The sequence below is a fragment of the Macrotis lagotis genome, chromosome X, assembly GCF_037893015.1.
Source record: "Macrotis lagotis isolate mMagLag1 chromosome X, bilby.v1.9.chrom.fasta, whole genome shotgun sequence".
NCBI classification, from domain to species: Eukaryota; Metazoa; Chordata; class Mammalia; order Peramelemorphia; family Peramelidae; genus Macrotis; species Macrotis lagotis.
Window position 1 is genome coordinate 118,844,432 of NC_133666.1, and position 19,535 is coordinate 118,863,966.

General features: G+C 37.3%; 1 protein-coding gene across 1 annotated transcript in view; it reads right to left on the reverse strand.

Annotated features, from left to right (window-relative positions):
- DNAJC25 (DnaJ heat shock protein family (Hsp40) member C25) overlaps positions 1-17,716 on the reverse strand; it is a 31,010-nt gene extending 13,294 nt beyond the window's left edge. The window contains exons 1-3 of the mRNA XM_074208343.1: positions 17,361-17,716; positions 12,981-13,133; positions 2,887-3,357 (exon numbers count right to left, since the gene is read on the reverse strand). Of these exons, the coding sequence (XP_074064444.1) occupies positions 2,887-3,357; positions 12,981-13,133; positions 17,361-17,687 (951 nt within the window). The 5' untranslated portion in view covers positions 17,688-17,716. The remainder of the gene's footprint in view (positions 1-2,886; positions 3,358-12,980; positions 13,134-17,360) is intronic.
- Between the last annotated feature and the right edge of the window lie 1,819 nt (positions 17,717-19,535).

Below are 19,535 nucleotides of genomic sequence, written 5' to 3' on the forward strand. Positions count from 1 at the left end.
CAAAATACATTATTCTTTCCAAACTTGGAAGCAGTCTATAAAACTAGACTATGAATACAAGTTTTTCACAATAGCTTGAAATGAAATGAAAACCTACCCTGGAAAAACTCCTAATATTTAAAATATAATAGTACACCTCTCTCAAAACACCACCTCTTCCCCCTGCCCCATCCACCCCCTCTTCCTCCCTCTCTCTCTCTATATACACAAACTATACACATATACATATACACTTATTAATGTGTATAAATACATAGGTGTGAATATTATATATACATATACATTTTCTTTTGTTCACTATGAAATGAGATGATCAAATTACTTTAGAGGATAAGCTTTTTAGCTTAGCAAAACTCACTAATAGACAAACAATGAGCTAATCATGCCTTATTTTTAATCTATTTATTAAATAGGTTCAACACATATTTAACATGCTAAAACATTCTACAATACTTGTCTAGGTTAAGTCCATTTGCTCTAAACACTTAAAAATTAAATTTTATCTTAATGTACATAATCAGACTGACAATTTACCTTTGAGTACATTTTTTTAAGAAAGCAAACTTTCAAAAAGAACATGGCTGTAAAAGTGGAAAAAATCATAAAATCACAGATAATTTATCTAAATCAAGTTTTGCTATGCTATATTTAAAATATAAATTTATTCAACTAATTAAAATAACAGCGCTAATCAACAAATTCAGAAATGGAAGGATCTTAAGCATCACCTAATCTTATGAGCTCATTTTAGAGATGAAAAAACTGAGGTTAGAGATAATCAGTGGTACAGAAAACATGGGAAAGGTGACAGCTAGTTAGTAACAAGTATTTCTCCTTCAAATATGAAAAGCACACCTGAGGCCCCATTCTTCTAGGACCATTATCCACATCTCGTTCGCCATGCCAATATATGCCCCAGGATTCTGTCCTGAGCTGACTCTCTGCATGCCCTTTTTTTGGCCTTTCCATTAGTTCCCCAATGTCCTCCTCACTTTCTAATAAGCTCCCATGTCACCTGCCCAGACATGTTGAACATTTCTATCTCAATTTCCTTCTGATATGTCAGAACCTCTCCAGATGATCACTTCATAAACCAGTCTCCACTTATTTTTGATGGCTGTATGTACTTTACTTCAAGAATTCTATGTGGTAGCTAAACTGGCCTGACAGTCCCCTTATGGGACTCCATGACTTTGCACAAGCTGTGTCCCCTGCCTAGAACAAGCTCCATCCTTATGAGCACCACCTTATGAGCACACCTCCCTTCCTTCAAAGCTCAGTTCTAGAATCATCTTCTAAAGGTAGCATATCCTGATGATTGCTGGAGTTGCTGGGGCTCTGGCCTCTAACCCAAAACTACTCTTTAAGATATTATGTATGAGGGGTAGCTAGGTGGCACAGTGGATAGAGCACCGGCCTTGGAGTCAGAAGTACCTGGGTTCAAATCTGACCTCAGATACTTAATAATTACCTAGCTGTGTGGTCTTGAGCAAGCCACTTAACCCCATTGCCTTGAAAAATCTAAAAAAAAAAAAAAAAAAAAAAAAAAAGATCATGTATGTTTTACTTTAACTTTGTGCTACTTTCCCTAGAACAAGGTAAGTTTCTTGAGGAAAAGGACTTCCACTTTTGTATCCTCAGGGCACAGTGCTTGGAGTTTAATGAATGCCTGAGGAAACCTATCTTTGACTCTTCAAAAAATGATTAATAGGGAGACTAGGTGGCGTAGTGGATAAAGCACCAGCCCTGGAGTACCTGGGTTCAATTCCAGTCTCAGACAAATAATTACCTAGCCATGTGGTCTTGGGCAAGCCACTTAACCCCATTTTGCCTTGCAAAAAAAAAAAACCTTAGAAAAAAATGATTAATAACATTACTGTTGATATTCTAAGTTTTCATAAACACATATTTGTTGTTTATACATTTCGGAAGCATTAACAGACAAAAATTTTTAAAACATTTTTAAAAACTAAGCAAGCATTTGAGACACTTCTTACTTTCATTAATTCTGGATTGACAAATCCTTGAAAGTTTGAGATCAGGTTTCAAAACAGGTCATGTAAAGTGAACCAGGCCTGAAAATCTGGTTAATTCACTTTGCTTAAATAACAGAGCTTCTATCTACCCACTGTAGTTTTACTTCCATGAACAGCAAAGAAAAATCAGACCAGAATCAATTTTTCAGAATCATTTTGGCTGATATACAGATAATGCCATGTGAAAATCTTAAATATTTCTGGTTAATCTTGTAAAATAATTATAGACAGAAAAAGGAGCTTCTCACTGACAAATACACTCACATCCTTCTTTTGCAATATAGTTTATCCCTTCTACATCACAACTTTCTCCATCTCAGGTTCAATATATGGCAGTCTGGTATAAAAAATTAAATGGGGGGCAGCTAGGTGGTGCAGTGGATAGAGAACTGGCCCTGGAGTCAGTAGTACTTGAGTTCAAATCCGGCCTCAGACACATAATAATTACCTAGCTGTGTGGCCTTGGGCAAGCCACTTAACCCCATTGCCTTGCAAAAACTAAAAAAAAATTAAATGGGAATTTTGGGGGAGTTTTGCAGAAGTCACAGAAGACACACACAAAGGCCAGAAGATGACACAGAAAAAAATTTAGAAACCCAGAAATGCATAAAATATATGTAAAATATAGTATAACATCAATATATTTTATCAAATACCATAATAATTCAGACTTCTTTAATACGAAGGGAAGACCAAAAAAAATTTAGTGGATTTTCCAGATTCCAGGCACCATGCACCTAACCCTTTCAATGTGGAAGGGATAACTTACACATATTAAGAAAATTAAGCAACTTTCTACTTGCAACACGAAAGAATATATTAAATTATCAAATCAGTTCAAAGTACTCACTTCATAGTTCTCTTTTATCCACAGCTTCAATTCAAGAAAAGTTTCTTTCTGATGATCTTCTAGACTGTCAAACTGAGATTCTGACATTTTCATATATTTACGTATAAGATATAGTCTCTCTTCTTCGCCATATTCTTGACCTTTAATATTAAAATGATAAATCCACCGGCAATACCAGACAATGTATGCACACAGGTGATAAGGAGCTAAAATAATTTGAAATAGTAGAATATCACATACTTTAGGTTTCTGGTAGCCTCCTTTTATATCTATTTTACTTTTTATAATGTTTTTGATGATGTTTTCTTCCTCCTCACGGATTTCCTCCTTGGATCGTCTGTTTTTGCCTTTTTCTTTGGCTTTGTTAAGCAACCCTTGCTGCTTGGCAATTTCAGTAGCCTGAATACGATACTTTGGCACTGTGGCTAGGTAGTTGATGGCCTCATTATAACTACTCCACCAGCTGAAAAACTAGAAATATTTAACAAAGAAAACACAGTCACTTTTACTTGCAAATATGACTCTATATTAGCAACTAAAAGTTAGCGGGTAGTGCTGATACCTAAACCAGGAAAAGTTAACTGAGAAAGAAAATTAAAAACCTATCTCCCTGATGAATATAGATGCAAAAATCTTAAATAAAATCTTAGCAAAATGATAACAACAAGTTATGACTAGGATAATACATTATGATCAAATAGGATTTATCCCAGGAATGCAGGGTTGGTTCAATATTAGGAAAATTGTTAGTATAATTATTTATATCAATAACAAACCTATCAGAAACCATATGATTATATCAATAGATGCTGAAAAAGCTTTTGACAAAATACAGCACCCATTCCTACTAAAAATATTAGAGAGTGTAGGAATAAATGGATTGTTCCTTAGAATGATAAGCGGTATCTATCAGAAACCATCAACAAGCATTATATGCAGCAGGGATAGGCTAGCGGCATTCCCAATAAGATCAGGGGTGAAACAAGAATGCCTATTATCACCACTACTATTCAATATTGTATTAGAAATATTAGCTTCAGCTATAGGAGAAGAAAAAGGAATTGAAGGAATTAGAATTGGAAAGGAAGAGACAAAACTCACTCTTTGCAGATGATGGTATACCTAGAGAATCCCAAAAAATCATCTAAAAAACTACTAGAAATAATTAGCAACTTTAACAAAGTTGTAAGATATAAAATAAGCCCTCATAAATGCTCAACATTTCTATATATGACTAGCAGGATACAGCAGAAAGAGCAAGGAAGAGAAATCCCATTCAAAGTAACCTCAGACAATATCAAATACCTGCCAAGGCAGACTCAAAAACTTTTTGAAAACAATTTACAAAACACTTCTCACACAAATAAAATCAGATTTAATTAACTAGGCAAATATCAACTGCTCATGGATAGGACAAGCTAATATAATAAAAATGACAATTCTACCAAAATTAAACTACTTGTTTAGTGCCCTACCAAACAAAATTCCAAATAATTACTTTAACAAATTAGAAAAAATTATAAGTAAATATATATGGAGAAATAAAAAGTCAAGAATTTCCAGGGATTCAATGAAAAAAAAGTACAAAAGAACGTGGCTTAGCCTTACCAGATCTAAAATTATATTATAAAGCATCAGTCATCAAAACTGGCTGGTATTAGCTAAGAAACAGAGTGGTGGACCAATGGAATAGACTAGGTGCAATAGCAGGAAATAATTACAGTAATCTGCTGTCTGATAAACCCAGAGAGTCCAGTTATTGGGATTAAAAACTCTCTCTTCAATAAAAAATGTTGGGGAAAATTGGAAGTTAGTATGGGAAAAAACTTAGATTAGACCAATACCTCACACCCTTTACCAAGATAAGCTCCAAATGGATACAGGATTTAGACATAAAAAAAAATATTATAAGCAAACTAGGAGATCAAGAAATAGTTTACCTGTCAGATCTATGGAAAGGGAAGCAGTTTATGACCAAGGAAGAGATGGAGAACATTTTGATTACATTACAGACAAAACCACTGTAACCAAGATCTAAAGAAATGTAGCAAACTGGGAAAAAAATTGTATGACTAATGTTTCTCACAAAGGACTCATCTCTAAAATATACAGAGAACTAAGTCAAATTTTTTTTAAAAAGACAAACCATTCCTCAATAGACAAATGGTCAAAGGATATGCAAAGGCAATTTACGGATGAGGAAATCAAAGAGATCCAGTCATATGAAAAACTGCTCTAAATCACTACTTATTGGAGAAATGAAAATTAAAGCATTTCTGAGGTACCACCTCACACCTCTCAGACTGGTCAATATGACTACAAAGGACAATGATCAATGTTGGAAGGGTTGTGGGAAATCTGGGACATTAATGCACTGTTGGTGGAGCTGTGAACTCATCCAACCTTTCTGGAGAGCAATTTGGAATTATGCCTAAAAGGCAACAAAAATGTGCATACCCTTTGATCCAGCAATACCACTACTGGGTCTGTACCCTGAAGAGATTATGAAAAACAGTTAAAAACATCACTTGGGGCGGCTAGGTGGTGTAGTGGATAAAGCACCAGCCTTGGAGTCAGGAGTACCTGGGTTCAAATCCAGTCTCAGACACTTAATAATTACCTAGCTGTGTGGCCTTGGGCAAGCCACTTAACCCCATTTTGCCTTGCAAAAACCAAAAAAAAAAATCACTTGTACAAAAATATTCAAGGCAACCCTGTTTGTGGTGGCAAAGAATTGGAAATTAGGTTAATGTCCTCCAATAGGGGAATGGCTTAACCAACTGGTATTTGTATGTCGTGGAACACTATTGTTCTATTAAAAACCAGGAGGGATGGGAATTCAGGGAAGCCTGGAGGGATCTGCATGAACTGATGCTGAGTGAGATGAGCAGAACCAGAAAAACACTATACACCCTAACAGGCTAACCTTGATGGACTTGCTCATTCCATCAGTGCAACAATCAGGGACAATTTTGGGCTATCTGCGAATAGAGAATACCATCTGTATCCAGAGAAAGAATTGTGGAGTTTGAACAAAGATCAAAGACTATTACCTTCAATTTAAAAAAAAAAGCTCATTATCTTATTATGTAATTTTGCTATCTCTTATAATTTATTTTTCTTCCTTAAAGATATGATTTCTCTCTCATCACATTCAACTTAGATCATGGAAACAACATAGAGACTACCAGACTACCTTTTGTGGAGGGTGGGGGAAGCAAGCAAACTCAAAATAAATAAAATCTATCTTTAAGAAAAGTTAGCAGGTAACCAAAGCCACCATTCATTGGCATAAATAGAAAAACAGTCTTGCAAAATATATAGGGTAAGACAAAATTAAGACTGATTTCAGTCACCATAATCTGCATATTCAGTGGCAGCATCAGCAATAGCTTACTTTGACATGCTTTACAGTTCCAAAAGCATTAACTGGCTTTCCCACAACACACACTTAAATAACTGTCAGAGCTAAGACCTGATTCCAGGTTCTCTGACTTTAAGTCTGAAACTTTTCCCACTATACCATACTGCCCTCAAAGAATCTAGAGAAATATGGTAACAATAACAGCAAACATATAAAAGCCTATTTTATACCTTATTTCATTAGCTTCTTACAAAAGCTGTGTAAAATTATCCCTGCTTCATAGATAAGAAAACAAAGATTTAGAGAAAAACTGATTAGATCATGGTCACAGAGCTATTAAGTGTCAGAAGCAGGATTTGAAACCAAGTGTCTCATTACTTCAAATCCAGCACTCTTTCCACTAACCACTCTTGCCTCTCTTTTATACCTTTTACCAGCATGGGGGAAAGACTAAGAGAAGGAGGAGATCTTCTCCAGCATGTAAACAATTCCATTTCATGATAATAAACAGGTTTCCTTGAGGTCAGGATAGCCCGTCAAAAATGTTCAACACAATGCAGTTTTTATGAGAAGAAATAGAAAATGTTCCAAATCACCAAGAACACAAATTTTAAACTACTTGAAGTTTCAGCTCACATTCAGAGACTAGCAAAGATGATAAAATATGAAAATAATTACTGGAGGTGATGAGACTAGATTCATTACTGGAGCTACAAAGTCATCTTATTTTGAAGCAATTGGAAATTAAACTAAAAAAGTCATGAAGATATATATAAACCTTTGAAATGTTTTGCATGATTTCACATACATAATTGATATCACGCTGCTTGTCTTCTCAATGGTTGGGAAAAGGATTGAAGGGGAAGGAATTTGGAACTCAAATGCTTTAAAAATGGCTAAAAAGGTGATAAAATTGGGAGGAGATATAAATGATTACATATATACATATATATATATAAAAGATTATATGTGTGCGCACACAAACACAAACAATATCTTTCACCAGTAATATTACTCCTGGACAAGTATTTGATCAAAAAAGTAAAAAGGCATAAGGAAGGGTCTTATATAAACAAAAATATTTTTAGCCTCATTTTTTTTATAGGAGCAAAGAACTGGCAGAAAAGTGAGAGTTTCAATTGGTGAAGTTGTGAACTTATCCAACCACTTTGGAGAGCAATTTGGAACTATACCTAAAGTGTTATAAAACCATGTTACCAGAGCGGCTAAGTGGCTCAGTAGATAAAGCATCGGCCCTGGAGTCAGGAGTACCTGGGTTCAAATCAAGTCTCAGACACTTAATAATTACCTAGCTGTGTGGCCTTGGGCAAGCCACTTAACCCCATTTGCCTTGCAAAAACCTAAAAAAAAAAAAAACAAATCATGTTACCTTTTGATTCAGAAATACTTAGGCCTATATCTCAAAGACATCGAAAAGAGACCTACTTGTTCAATAATATTTATAGCAGATCTGTTTGTAGTGGCTAAGAATTGGAAATCAAAGCAATGTCCATCAACTGGGGAATGGCTAAACAAGTGAGGGGTGTGTGTGTGTGTGTCTGTGTGTGTATGTATACATATATATTGTAATAGAATATTATTGTGCTATAAGAAATAACAAGAAAGATGATTTCAGAAAAATCTGAACTTATATGAACTGATGGCAAAGTGAAGTAAGTGAACAGAAGCAGGAGATAGTTATACACAGTAATAGCACTACTGCTCGATGAACAACTGTGAATAACTTAGCTATTCTGAGCAATACAATGATCCAAAACAATCCCAAAGCATACTATCTGCCTCCAGAAAAAGAATGGATATTGTAGGCATATAGACTTAAGCATGCTATTTTTCAATCACTTTTTTTTTCATTCTTTGTCCTTTATTCGTATCTTCTTGTACAAAATGACTAATATAAAAATGTTTTACACGAACACACGTATAGCCTACATCTACTTGGCTTACCATCTGAGAGGGAACAAAGAGTAGAATTTCGAACTCAAAAACTTTTGCAAAAACAAATGTCTAAAAAAGTTTAAAAATTTTTTAGCAGATAATTCAGGGGAAAATAAAGATACATGGAAAAATGAAAGCTCACAACAAAAAAAAGAAAAAAAAGAGAAAAATTGGGAGATCAATATGGGATTGGAATCACTAAAAATTGTGGCATATGAATGCAATGAATTATTACTACACGGTAATAAAAAACAAAGTTCTCCATGAAACCTTGCTCCTATTCTTCCAATGTACTGTGTAGGCAATTTAGGATTCTCAATGGCTATATTAGGAGACAGCAAGTGGCTGAAAAGCCTTTAGTTCCAGCACAAAATGAGGTAGCTATCACTGGCTCAATTAGTCAGGTACAAAGGGGCTCATAACTAGCAAGACAGTTACTTGGCAATGAAATTATTTTTATAGGACCACAAAAAAAAAAAAGGTCTGTTGTGGTCCCAAATGGGCTTCCAAAATGATGGTAGAAGAGGTAGAAAAGGGGGAAGGTTTTCAACAAGAATATAATTTTTAGTCCATTTATAAATGAGATCCTTGTCCTAAATACCAATGAATGGTCAGCAATTAAAGAAAGTACCCATCTTGACCTTATTGCTATAAAGCAAAACAACAAACAGAAATTATAGCTAGGTAATAGGATGGCTCATAGGTTCATCCAGAAGACTCAGATAAGAGTTGAGAGAAATGATTTTATTATGTATCCAAAAACAGTAAGAAAATTATTCCATGAGACATTTGATCATTTCATATTACAGGGTTCATGATAAATACTTGGAAAAGGTCTACTGTAAAAATTACTGCATCATATTAACAACATCTGTCACAAATGAACTGATAGGGAAATTTCTATGAAGAATTCTTTATAAGATTCGCTAAATTAAAGCAGCACAAACTCTGATACTTGGTAACTTCAATGCAAAAGGGGGATTACATAGACATTTTACAACGGCATCATTAAAATACTTTACTGAAGAAGAAAATCTCTAGGCACTAGAAATGGTGAAAACCAAGTGCATCACAAATTTAAAATTGAAAGTTACATGGGGTCACCCCAAAATGAACCATTAATTACACAGCCAATTTGTCAGAGCAAAGAAGACAAAGCCAGGAGACCAAAATGAAAAAGGTTTATTGTGAAAAATTTTTAAACTCCATCTTCACCTATTATTTAGATACATTACTGATATGAAAGGAAAAAAGAACTGCCAACGATTATAACTTCATACGTAAGTTTACCTAGTTTAACTCAGTTACCTTAATAAAGGGACTATTATGAAAAAAAAGAAAAATACTAAAGGTTAAAACTGATTGGTTACAGATCTAAGTGAAATACTCCCAAGGGCATTTAAGAATTGCATATATAATACAAGACAGAAGGGATTTCAGATGCAATCTGGTCCAACGTTCTCATTTTACAGATTAGGTAATTGAGGTCCTGGGAATTAAATTACTTGCCCAAGGTCATATCAAGTGAAAGATCTCAATGTCAATGTACTCTTTCCATTATATACACAGCTGCTCATAAAATAAAATGAAAATTAAACGACATAGCCCTGTCAAAACTTTTTCCACTATCATCATAGACGACCACATCTAGCCTCAAAGACAAGTTGCCCAAGTTGAAGAGACATTTACTAGAGATAGGAAGGTCCTCCAAACACTCCTGTTTGAGATGACATTGTACTTATTACATTAAAGACTAGAATGCTGCTGAACCTCCCAAATGAGGTCCGGTACCACCTACAAAGAAAACAATTCTAAATGCATTAACTACTGTCCAGATAATCATACGCAGTTACATGGATACTGTATATATATCACACATACACACACATCATGGAGAGCACTGCAAATGGACAGTGTTTGTTTAATGAGCTACCCCCCCATCCCAACCCCAACTTCTTTCTAAAACAAAGGCCCACTTTAAAAATACTCTATCAGCGTTATATGGCTCTGAAAAATTAAAAATTAGTATAGTTCAGAATAAATGGAGGGAATGTGAGGAAACTGTAACATATCAATTAACAAACTAATTATTGACTATGAAGATATCAACTGGCAAAAATTCTCACTAAAAACACTGAATCATATGATCACATAAGGAAAAGCATGGGATAAATGAGCAACAGATAGCTAGAGTGATCAAAGTATCCTTAGGATAGCAGGAAAAAATTAAGAAAGGTCCCAAACATAAAGGGTGGACCCCCTGTGCTTAAATAAATGGGACAACACAGACAAGAACTGCAAAAAATTGGCAAGTATATGTGGGTTTATGATCTCCATCCATTAGAGTTCTTGAATAAGAACTGACAAAAAGTGAAAAATTTGGAAAGACTAGATGTACTGATACAGGAAAAAAGTAAACAACTAACAAATTGCGACATACATTGTGCTAATTGCTGGAGACACAAATATGAAAGTGAATCTTAATGGAGGAGACAACAGGAAAAGGGGAGAGCAAAATGAAAAAAATAAAAGTAACTGGGGTTGAGAGGAGACATTAGCAGCTGAATAGGAAAGGTATGTGGCAGAAGGTAAGTTGTCTATGGGATGAGTTTTGAAGGAAAATAGGGAGAGGTTCTAAAGGATGAGGAAGTAGTTCATTCAGGCAGGGAATTTCAGGCATAAAAAAATCAGTGAAAAGGTCCAGAGATGAGAGATGTTATGTGTAAGAAAAAGCAAAGTCAGTTTGCCTAAACTAAGGAGTTTTTGCTGGGGGAGGGATTGCATGTTTAAATGAAGCTAGAAAAGGACTTTGAGAGCAAGTTGCAAAAATGTATCATTTGATTCTTGCACAGGTAGTTCAGTTATAACATGAATTTTTTTCCCCTTGAATCTTTTTATTACTTAGAACCATAGAATGTTTGAGCTCAAAGAGGCCTGACTCTAAGGAGAAAAACTCAATATAGAATTATAATAATTATCCAAATAATCTAATAATCTCCTGATACACCAAAGTTCTCATCATAGTAGAAAGGTTCCTCTGCTGCATTCCTTAGAACTAAGAACTAATGATCTTCACAGTACAGTTCCTTACAAGGCATTATTTAATCAAATTAGATGACTATAATGATAACACAATTGAAATACCTATCCAAAGAGAAATTAACACTCAAATTCAATCTAATATCTTAGAATGCAAGATCCAAAAGAAACAGGAAGTATACCAATTACAAAGTCCTCATTAGATATTTTTTAAAGGATATTTATTTAAAAGGATTGTTTAAAAAGCAATGGACATGAGATCACTAAATAACAGATCTAGAATGGGAAGGTACTTCAAAGGCCAATTAATTCAATCCCCTCATTTGACAGAGAAGGAAACTGAGGTCTAATGTGGTGAAGTTAATTATCCAATGTAACACATATTTGAAACCAGGTCCTCAGAATGCAGAAACTGTACTTATACTACCTCCTAATTCTTAAATGGGCAACTCCTTTCTGAGTAACTTCTTTCAAAATTATGATGAATTCTATTCAGAAATAGTAATAAAATATATAAGCAAAGTCAACAGTAAGGAAATATTGTGAAATAAGCCAAAAAGTCAAGCCTGTTAGAGAAAAAAATCCTTTCTAACTTAAAAAATAGGTCAATGAACTTGATTTTGATTGCTGAAAAAACTAATAGGTTAGTGTTCAACTATAAAAAGACAGGTGATCACAGAATAACTTCATAAATATAAAGAATATAACAAACTAATCTTTTCCCTTTCTTAACATGTTATTAAAATCATAGATCAAGGCAATAGAAAATATAAGATTCTGGTAAAACTCTAACAAAGTTATAAAATGATTTTGGCAAAGCATTTGTAAAATCTCATATTATTTATGGAGAAGATGGAGTTGGATTAGATGAATTCAGAATTGGTTGAAGGAGTCATTAATGGATAGCTCCAGTAAGAGTGCCCTAGGTATCTATACTGAGTACAATGCTGCTGAAAATTTTTATTACTGACTTGGATAAAAGGATGGATAGCAAAGGTCTGAGGGTCTTGGTAGCTGGGCAAGAGTACAATAAGAATCAAGAGAGATATTTGATATAACTCACATATCTGTGAGTTTCATTAAGAGAGGCATAGTTTTCAGTAATAAAGTAGAGATAGTTCTACTACATTCTGCTATGGTCAAACTACATGGAACTGATAACACTGATAGTCTAAAAAAGGTTATAAGGGCAACAAAGAGATAGAAGGGTCTCAAGTTCATATCAATGTTCATTTGGTTAAAAAAACAAAAAAGGATCTTGAGGATGTTAAGCCTGGAGAAGAAAAGAGTGGGTTAGGTTAGAGGCTGATTATAAGAATGTGAGTATACATTTAAAAAGCAGTCCAACTAGGATGACCTGCAATGAATCCATCTCCTCTCCATATAAATTATGGACATAGTTGCTGGGTTGTCAGTTGGCTTAATTTAGTTTTTCTGTGACAAAGAAGGGTTCAATGGTGGTGAGGGGGAAAGGGATAAGAACTTAAGGAGAAATAAGCATAATGTTTAAAAACAAAAAGTTAAAAATAAAACTATTTTTAATAAATAATACATTCAATTAGATAGCTGACTAAATGAACCTTTTTTTTCACAAAGGCAAATTTTAATCTAAAGCTGAATACAAAACTTTACCTAATTCCATACATAATTTACTCAAATATATCTGAGTTTATTCCAAAATGCAAATTCGGTATAACAAAAATATTATTTAAATTCTCAAACAAAAAAAATGTACCTGAAACACAGAGATAGCACACACAGTGACTAAAATGACTATTCTGACATCCACTTTAGGAGCTAACCGTCTACTGTAGTAGTGATAATAATGGCTGTAGTACTCTTCAGGATGATCCAGCATATAATCATAATCTTTACGTGTTTCTTCATCCTACAAAAATGCAAGATAACACATTTTATCAATTCACATCTCCAACTGTCTAATATGTGAAATCTAGACCATTACATAACCTGGAATAAATGTTCATTTTCATTGGCAATTTCACAACAAAATCAAGATTAGAAAACTTTCTACAAAACCAGTCTTTATAAATTATTTTTTCTTAAAAGCTGAATATTAAATACTGAGAATATGAAAATAAATATTTCCCTGGAATTCAACATTATTAACAAAAGTTTGTTATTAATTTCTTTGAGGCATCAAGATGTAATGGAATGAGCAATGGATTTGAACTCAGAAGACTTGGGTTCAAATCTCAACTATGCTATTTTAGTCCATGCCTATGTTGTATCTCTCAGTAGTATGCAAGCTACTTGAGAACTATTGAGGGCTATTTTCATTTTTTATCTCCACAATACCACTAAACACATAGTAAGTATTTACTAAAAATTTGTTGAATATCTCTGGGGTTGCATGACTAGATTGTTCTCACATCAAGTCACATTCATAGTCTGGTCCATATTGCCCACGTAGTAAGAAAATTTACAGTCTAAATGGTCACAAATAAAAAAACGTTTTAAAACTTAGAGTTTTATCCATTTTAAACAATAAAAGCAACAGGGAACTGTCAGAAGTTTGCCTTGTGACTATTCCCTTTAATTTAGGGGAAAAAAATAGATATCTTATTGTCGGATCTTGTTATCCCTTATACTTTTTGTTTCTTCCTTAAGGATATGATTTCTCTCTCATCACACTCAATTTGGATCAATGTATAACATGAAAACAAAGTAAAGACTGACAAATTGCTTTCTGTGGAGGGGGGGAGTAATATTGGGGGGGAAATTGTAAAACTGAAATAAAATCTTTAATAAAAGTTTGCCTTGCAAGCCAGTTTAGAAAATTATCAGATTCAGGTTCCAAAGACTGGCTTTTGTCCTTCAGTGAACTTCTTTCTCAACTTGTTCTCTTTTTCTCAACTTGTAAACATTAGAAAAGATTAAATAAACAAAAGTACCTTATTTAATGATTCCCTGGCCCTAAACTGGAACGAGTCTTTTTTTTGTTTGTTTGTTTGTTTTTACAAGGCAATGGGGTTAAGTGGCTTGCCCAAGGCCACACAGCTAGGTAATTATTAAGCGTCTGAAGCCGGATTTGACCTAAGGTACTCCTGACTCCAGGGCCTGCGCTCTATCCACTGTGCCCACCACCTAGCTGCCCGGACAATAGAGTCTTTAATGCGAAGGTGGGCAAAGGAGAGAATGATGTTGGAATATATGGTCTGAGGAAACTCTGAGACTACGGGGAAAAATGCAGAAATTTTTTGGTGGGGAGAGAAGGAAATTCAAGGGGAAAACATATAATTTTTTTATTGGCCTCTGCTATTCCAAAGTCTCTCTATTAGTTTAGAAATGTAAAAATGTAGAGTTTATTATATATGAGCAAATTAAGTTAAATGTCTACTATCTTACAAGAAAGTCAGCATAGTATAATGGACAGAGAGCTGACCTGAGTCAGAAAGACCCAAGTTAAGTCCCAGCTCTGACACATATGTGTGCTCTCTGACTGTGTTCCTGAAGTGTAAGTCTTTTGAGTATAATATCAATGACAGAGGAAGCAACCTCTAGGCATCCAGAGGCTCATCACCACTGGGTAACTACAGGATAAATTATTTTGTCATAGAGGTTCCCAAAAGAAATAATTTTTTTAAATAGACCTCACTACCAAGCACCCAGTTCTGCTTCTGCAGTGATGATGGTGGTATTTGTTCTTCATTATCAAAGAAGATCATGACATCAAGGAGGTGACGCCACATCAAGAAAGTGAAATGGTAGGGGCAGCTAGGTGAAACAGTGGATAGAGCGCCGGCCCTGGATTCAGGAATACCTGAGTTCAAATGCAGCCTCAGACACCTAATAATTACCTAGCTATGTGGCCTTGGGCAAGCCACTTAACCCCATCTGCCTTGCAAAAACTTAAAAAAAAAAAGGAAGTGAAATGGATAAGACTAGGGAGATGCTGTGCTAAGTCACCAGTCACACTTTTTTCTCCAGAGAAAGGGAATAGTGGAAAGATATGGATCAGGACAACTGGAGATAGCCCTGGATGCAAGGCAATCAATCAAGGTTAAGTGACTTGCCCAAGATCACATAGCTAGTAAGTGTCTAAAGTGGGATTTGAATTCAGGTTCTCATGAATTCAGGGCCAGCACTGTATCAACCTCACCATCTAGCTGCCTATGATGTCAAAGTAGTGGAAGAGGGAAAGGAGATATGGCAAGAATCACACAATTTTTAAGTTGCTTAAAATATTAATTTATTATGGGTACACATAATCATGGACTTAGAGCTGAAAGGGATTTTAGAGATCATTAAATTCAACCTCTTCATTTTATAGCCAAGGAAAGTTGTGACATAAAGAGAAAAAAATGACTTGCCCAAAAGCACATAGCCACCATCTTAAGGTGATTTTGAAACTAGTATATTTGTGTATCTTTACAGAAAAGTCTATCCCAGACTCAATTCAATGTGGTTTGGTGAAGTGGTAGTTCATTGCATCACTACAGTTGGTCTGAGGATGTAATAGTGATGCTCCCTTAATGTTCCTTCATGCTAAATGAATTAGGGTTAACCAAGACAGTATACTTTAGAGTCATTAAGTAAATGAATACATTTATCCAGGAAATGAGAAAAAATACTCAAGGTTGTTAAAAAATACAGGATAAAATATCAATTTCCAGATTCAAACCCCAAAATATTAGCAATTAGTCCAAATATAGGCTGCCCTCAAATAAAGATCATAGTCCTAAAATAACAAAGGGAAAAAAAGGGTTCATGACACATTAAAAACTCCTGCTCTAGGTTTTTTCTAGAAAGGCAGAGATGCTTTCATGTCAAGTCAAAAAGTACTTCCTATACTCTACAAAACCTGCCCAAAGTCATTTTGCAGGGGATACTTTTTACTAATGGGTATTTCCATTGACTTTATATACTAGGTCAAACTTTCTCAACTGTAATGTTAGAAACACACATTATTAAAAGATTTAATAAATGTTCCCTCTCATATATTCTTGGGAACCAACTTCATCCCCCCCCCAAGTGGTCTCTATTCAAGAAAACTCTTCCCAACTCCTAAAGCTAGATTTAATATATTAAAACAAAACATAAACCTCAATCCCAATTTATTGAAACCAACATCCTACCACACAATGTACAACCTGGAAAAGTAGGTATAGTGCATCCATTACTATTGCCAATTTATAGATAAGCAAACTGAGGTTCAAAAAGTCCTAGATCACATTAAGTGATCAAGTTTATTTGTGACCCGTCACCAGGATTTCAAAGAATCTGAGAGTTGGAAAGGATCCTGGAGACTGTTTAGTTCGGAATGCCCAGGTCTCCCCCTGGTTAACTTGAGAGACTTCAGACAGATCATTTAAGGTCTCTGGAAAACGAGGGACTGACAGCATCAGTGACTCTCGGGTGGAGAAACTTTGATCTGCTGAGTTCCTCAAAGCCACACAGGTACTAAGGAGTGCGGCTGGACACGTAGTCAAATCCAGCCAAGAAGTATTTTAAACCTTCTCTATAGTTAGACGCAGCCAGGCGGCTCGGTGGATAACAGGGTCGGAGCTGGAGTCAGGAAGACCTGAATTCCAATCCAGCTTCGATGCTCTAACTGGCGGCGCGACCCTGAGCAAGTCACTTATCCTCTATCTGCCTTAACCCGCTAGAGAAGGAAATGACACATCATGCCAGCTTCTTCGGCAAGCCAAGTCCACAGATGGGCAGTATGGGCCCACGGGGTCACGAGGAATGGGCACGCACGGCCTAGAAGCACTGTGGACAAAAAGAAAGGCAAAGCAAGGGTGCCTCTGGGTCTCCTTGGGGGGAAGAACCTATGCAAACTATGTAAACACGAGACTTCGGCAGAATAACCTGGAGGGAATGCACTAGCATTCTCCGCGCGCTTCCGTTCCGAGGTCCCTGTCTGCTCCCGGTTTTAACGGATCCGCTCGGACCAGGAGCAACTCGGGATTATTGCTGGCTCGAAATCGATGAGCCATGGAAACCTTCACTTTTACGGAGAAGGGCACGGAGGCCCAGGGAACGGCTCCAGCCAGCTAGACGGCGAGCGTTTCTCCGCAGGCTGCTCTCGGGCCGCGCGGGACAGACGCGAGGGGGACGGAGGAGGGCTCCGGGGTCCCCCGGCCCGGCTCACCTTGAGGGTCTCGTAGGCAGTGGCCACCAGCACGAAGGCCTCCTGCGCGCTCTCCAGGCTCTGGCCGTCGGCGCCCTCGCGCCGCACTAGGTCCGGGTGGTGGCGGCGCGCGAGCTGCCGGTAGGCGCGTGCGATCTCCGCCTTGCCCGCCTTGCGGCTCACCCCGAGCACGTCGTAGCAGTTGTGCAAGCCGCAGTACAGCCCCTCCACCAGCGCCCCGGCCCGGCCCGACAGCAGCAGCAGCGGCAGCAGCAGCAGCAGCCACTGGCCGCAGCCGCGGGAGCCGCTCCCTTCCTCCCGGCGTCCGGCAGCGCCCGCCGCCGCCATCGCTGGCTCTCACAGCCCCGACTGGCTCCTCCCGCGTCGCTTCCTTTATACGTCAGCAGCGGCCGCCTCCATCGCAGCCTTTCGCGACACCGCCTCGGCGCTTCCTTTACACGTCACAGCCCCCCCGAGGAAGGGGTGGAGAGAGACACGTGGCGAGGCCGGACTTCCCAGGCCTTAGCAACGGTTGCCAGGGTCGCCCCTCCCTTTTACCCCTTCCGACGTCAGCGAGTTATTCTTGGACTGTGAAATGTTACGTCACCCCCCCACCCCGCTGGCTCTCGGAACTGGAGGAGGGGCCGCCCCCGCACATGCGTAGTGGGCAGACTGTGCCTCCTCGGCCCTTCCCTGGCCCTGCCCACGTGCTGCCCGCCCCGCGGCCCCCTGCTTCTCCTGGCCCAGCCAAAGTGCCGTGTCCTTCCGCACGCAGCCCCTCCGGCTCCCCGTGAATGCTTGCCCAGCATTGTTAGTTGTTTTTGGTTGTTTGTTGTTTGTTGTTTTTGATTGGTTGTTGTTTTTGATTGTTGTTTTCGGTTGGTTTTTTGTTGTTTGTTGTTTGTGGTTGTTGTTTTTGGTTGTCGTTTTTATTGTTTGTTGGTTTTGATTGTTGTTTTTGGTTGTTTGTTGTTTTTGGTTGTTTGTTGTTTTTGATTGTTTGTTGTTTTTGGTTGGTTTTTGGTTGTTTGTTGTTTTTGATTGTTGTTTTTGGTTGTTTTTATTGTTTGTTGTTTTTGATTGTTGTTTTTGGTTCTTTGTTGTTTTTGATTATTTGTTGTTTTTGATTGTTTGTTGTTTTTGGTTGTTTGTTTAGCGGGCTCTCTCAACCAGTCTGCAAACAAAAACAGCTATCGGGCAGTCGAAAAAGCCCCAAATCTAGAGTCCAGAAAGTCTCATCTTCCAGAGTCCAAATTCCAGCCTCAGGCACTGAGTAGCTGCGTGACTCTGGGCAAGTCACTTCACCCTGTTTGCCTCAGTTTCTTCCTTTGTAAAATGAGCTGGAGAAGGGATTGGCAAACGGCTTCAGTATCTCCGCCGAGAAAACCCCAAATGGGGTCACCAAGGGTCTGATACAGCCTTAGCAATGATAGTCCCCACTCTCACCAAGGAGCTTCTAATCCAATGGGGAGACAAAAGGCAAACAAATATATATAAATATATATATATATATACATATATATATGTATGTATAAACACACAGACACAAAGCAAGCCATATACAGGTAAATAGCACTGGAAGAGGGGTTTTAGGGAAGGCTTCTTTTAGAAGGTAGGACTTTAGCAGGATTTGGACATCCATCTCCCAGACTACATGGATTGTTGACTTTCTTTAAATCTTCATTTGAACTCAGTGCCTGGCTCATAGAAAATACTTAATACCTGTTGATTTGACTACTAAGTCAAATTACCAGTGCTGTGACCCCCAAATCCTTCCTCAGACCCTACCTTTGGGCTGGTCCTTAAGCCTTGGTTTCTTCCTAAGTAAAATGAGGTCATTGACCCCATTGATTTCATTCCTCTTTTAGATGTACTCCTAATTCTCTGGGCTTTCTCTACAATTCCCAAGAAATCTCTTCTGCCTCTAGACTCCTCACACTGGAAGTACCAGATCCTCTGTCCTCCTCCTCCCCAGGCCAGCGTGTAAATTCCTCTAAGGCAGGGGTGAGGACCATCCAGCCTGCTGACCTTCATAGACAGGACTTGAAAAATCAATAAATCTAGGAGCTAATTAATCAAATGTTTGAACAAATATAGCAGGATAATTTTTTAAGGTGATAGTTTTCTATGGCTCATGAATGATGGTTATAAATATCCAAATGACCATTGGAAGAGAAATGGTTTCCTGGGGCATCT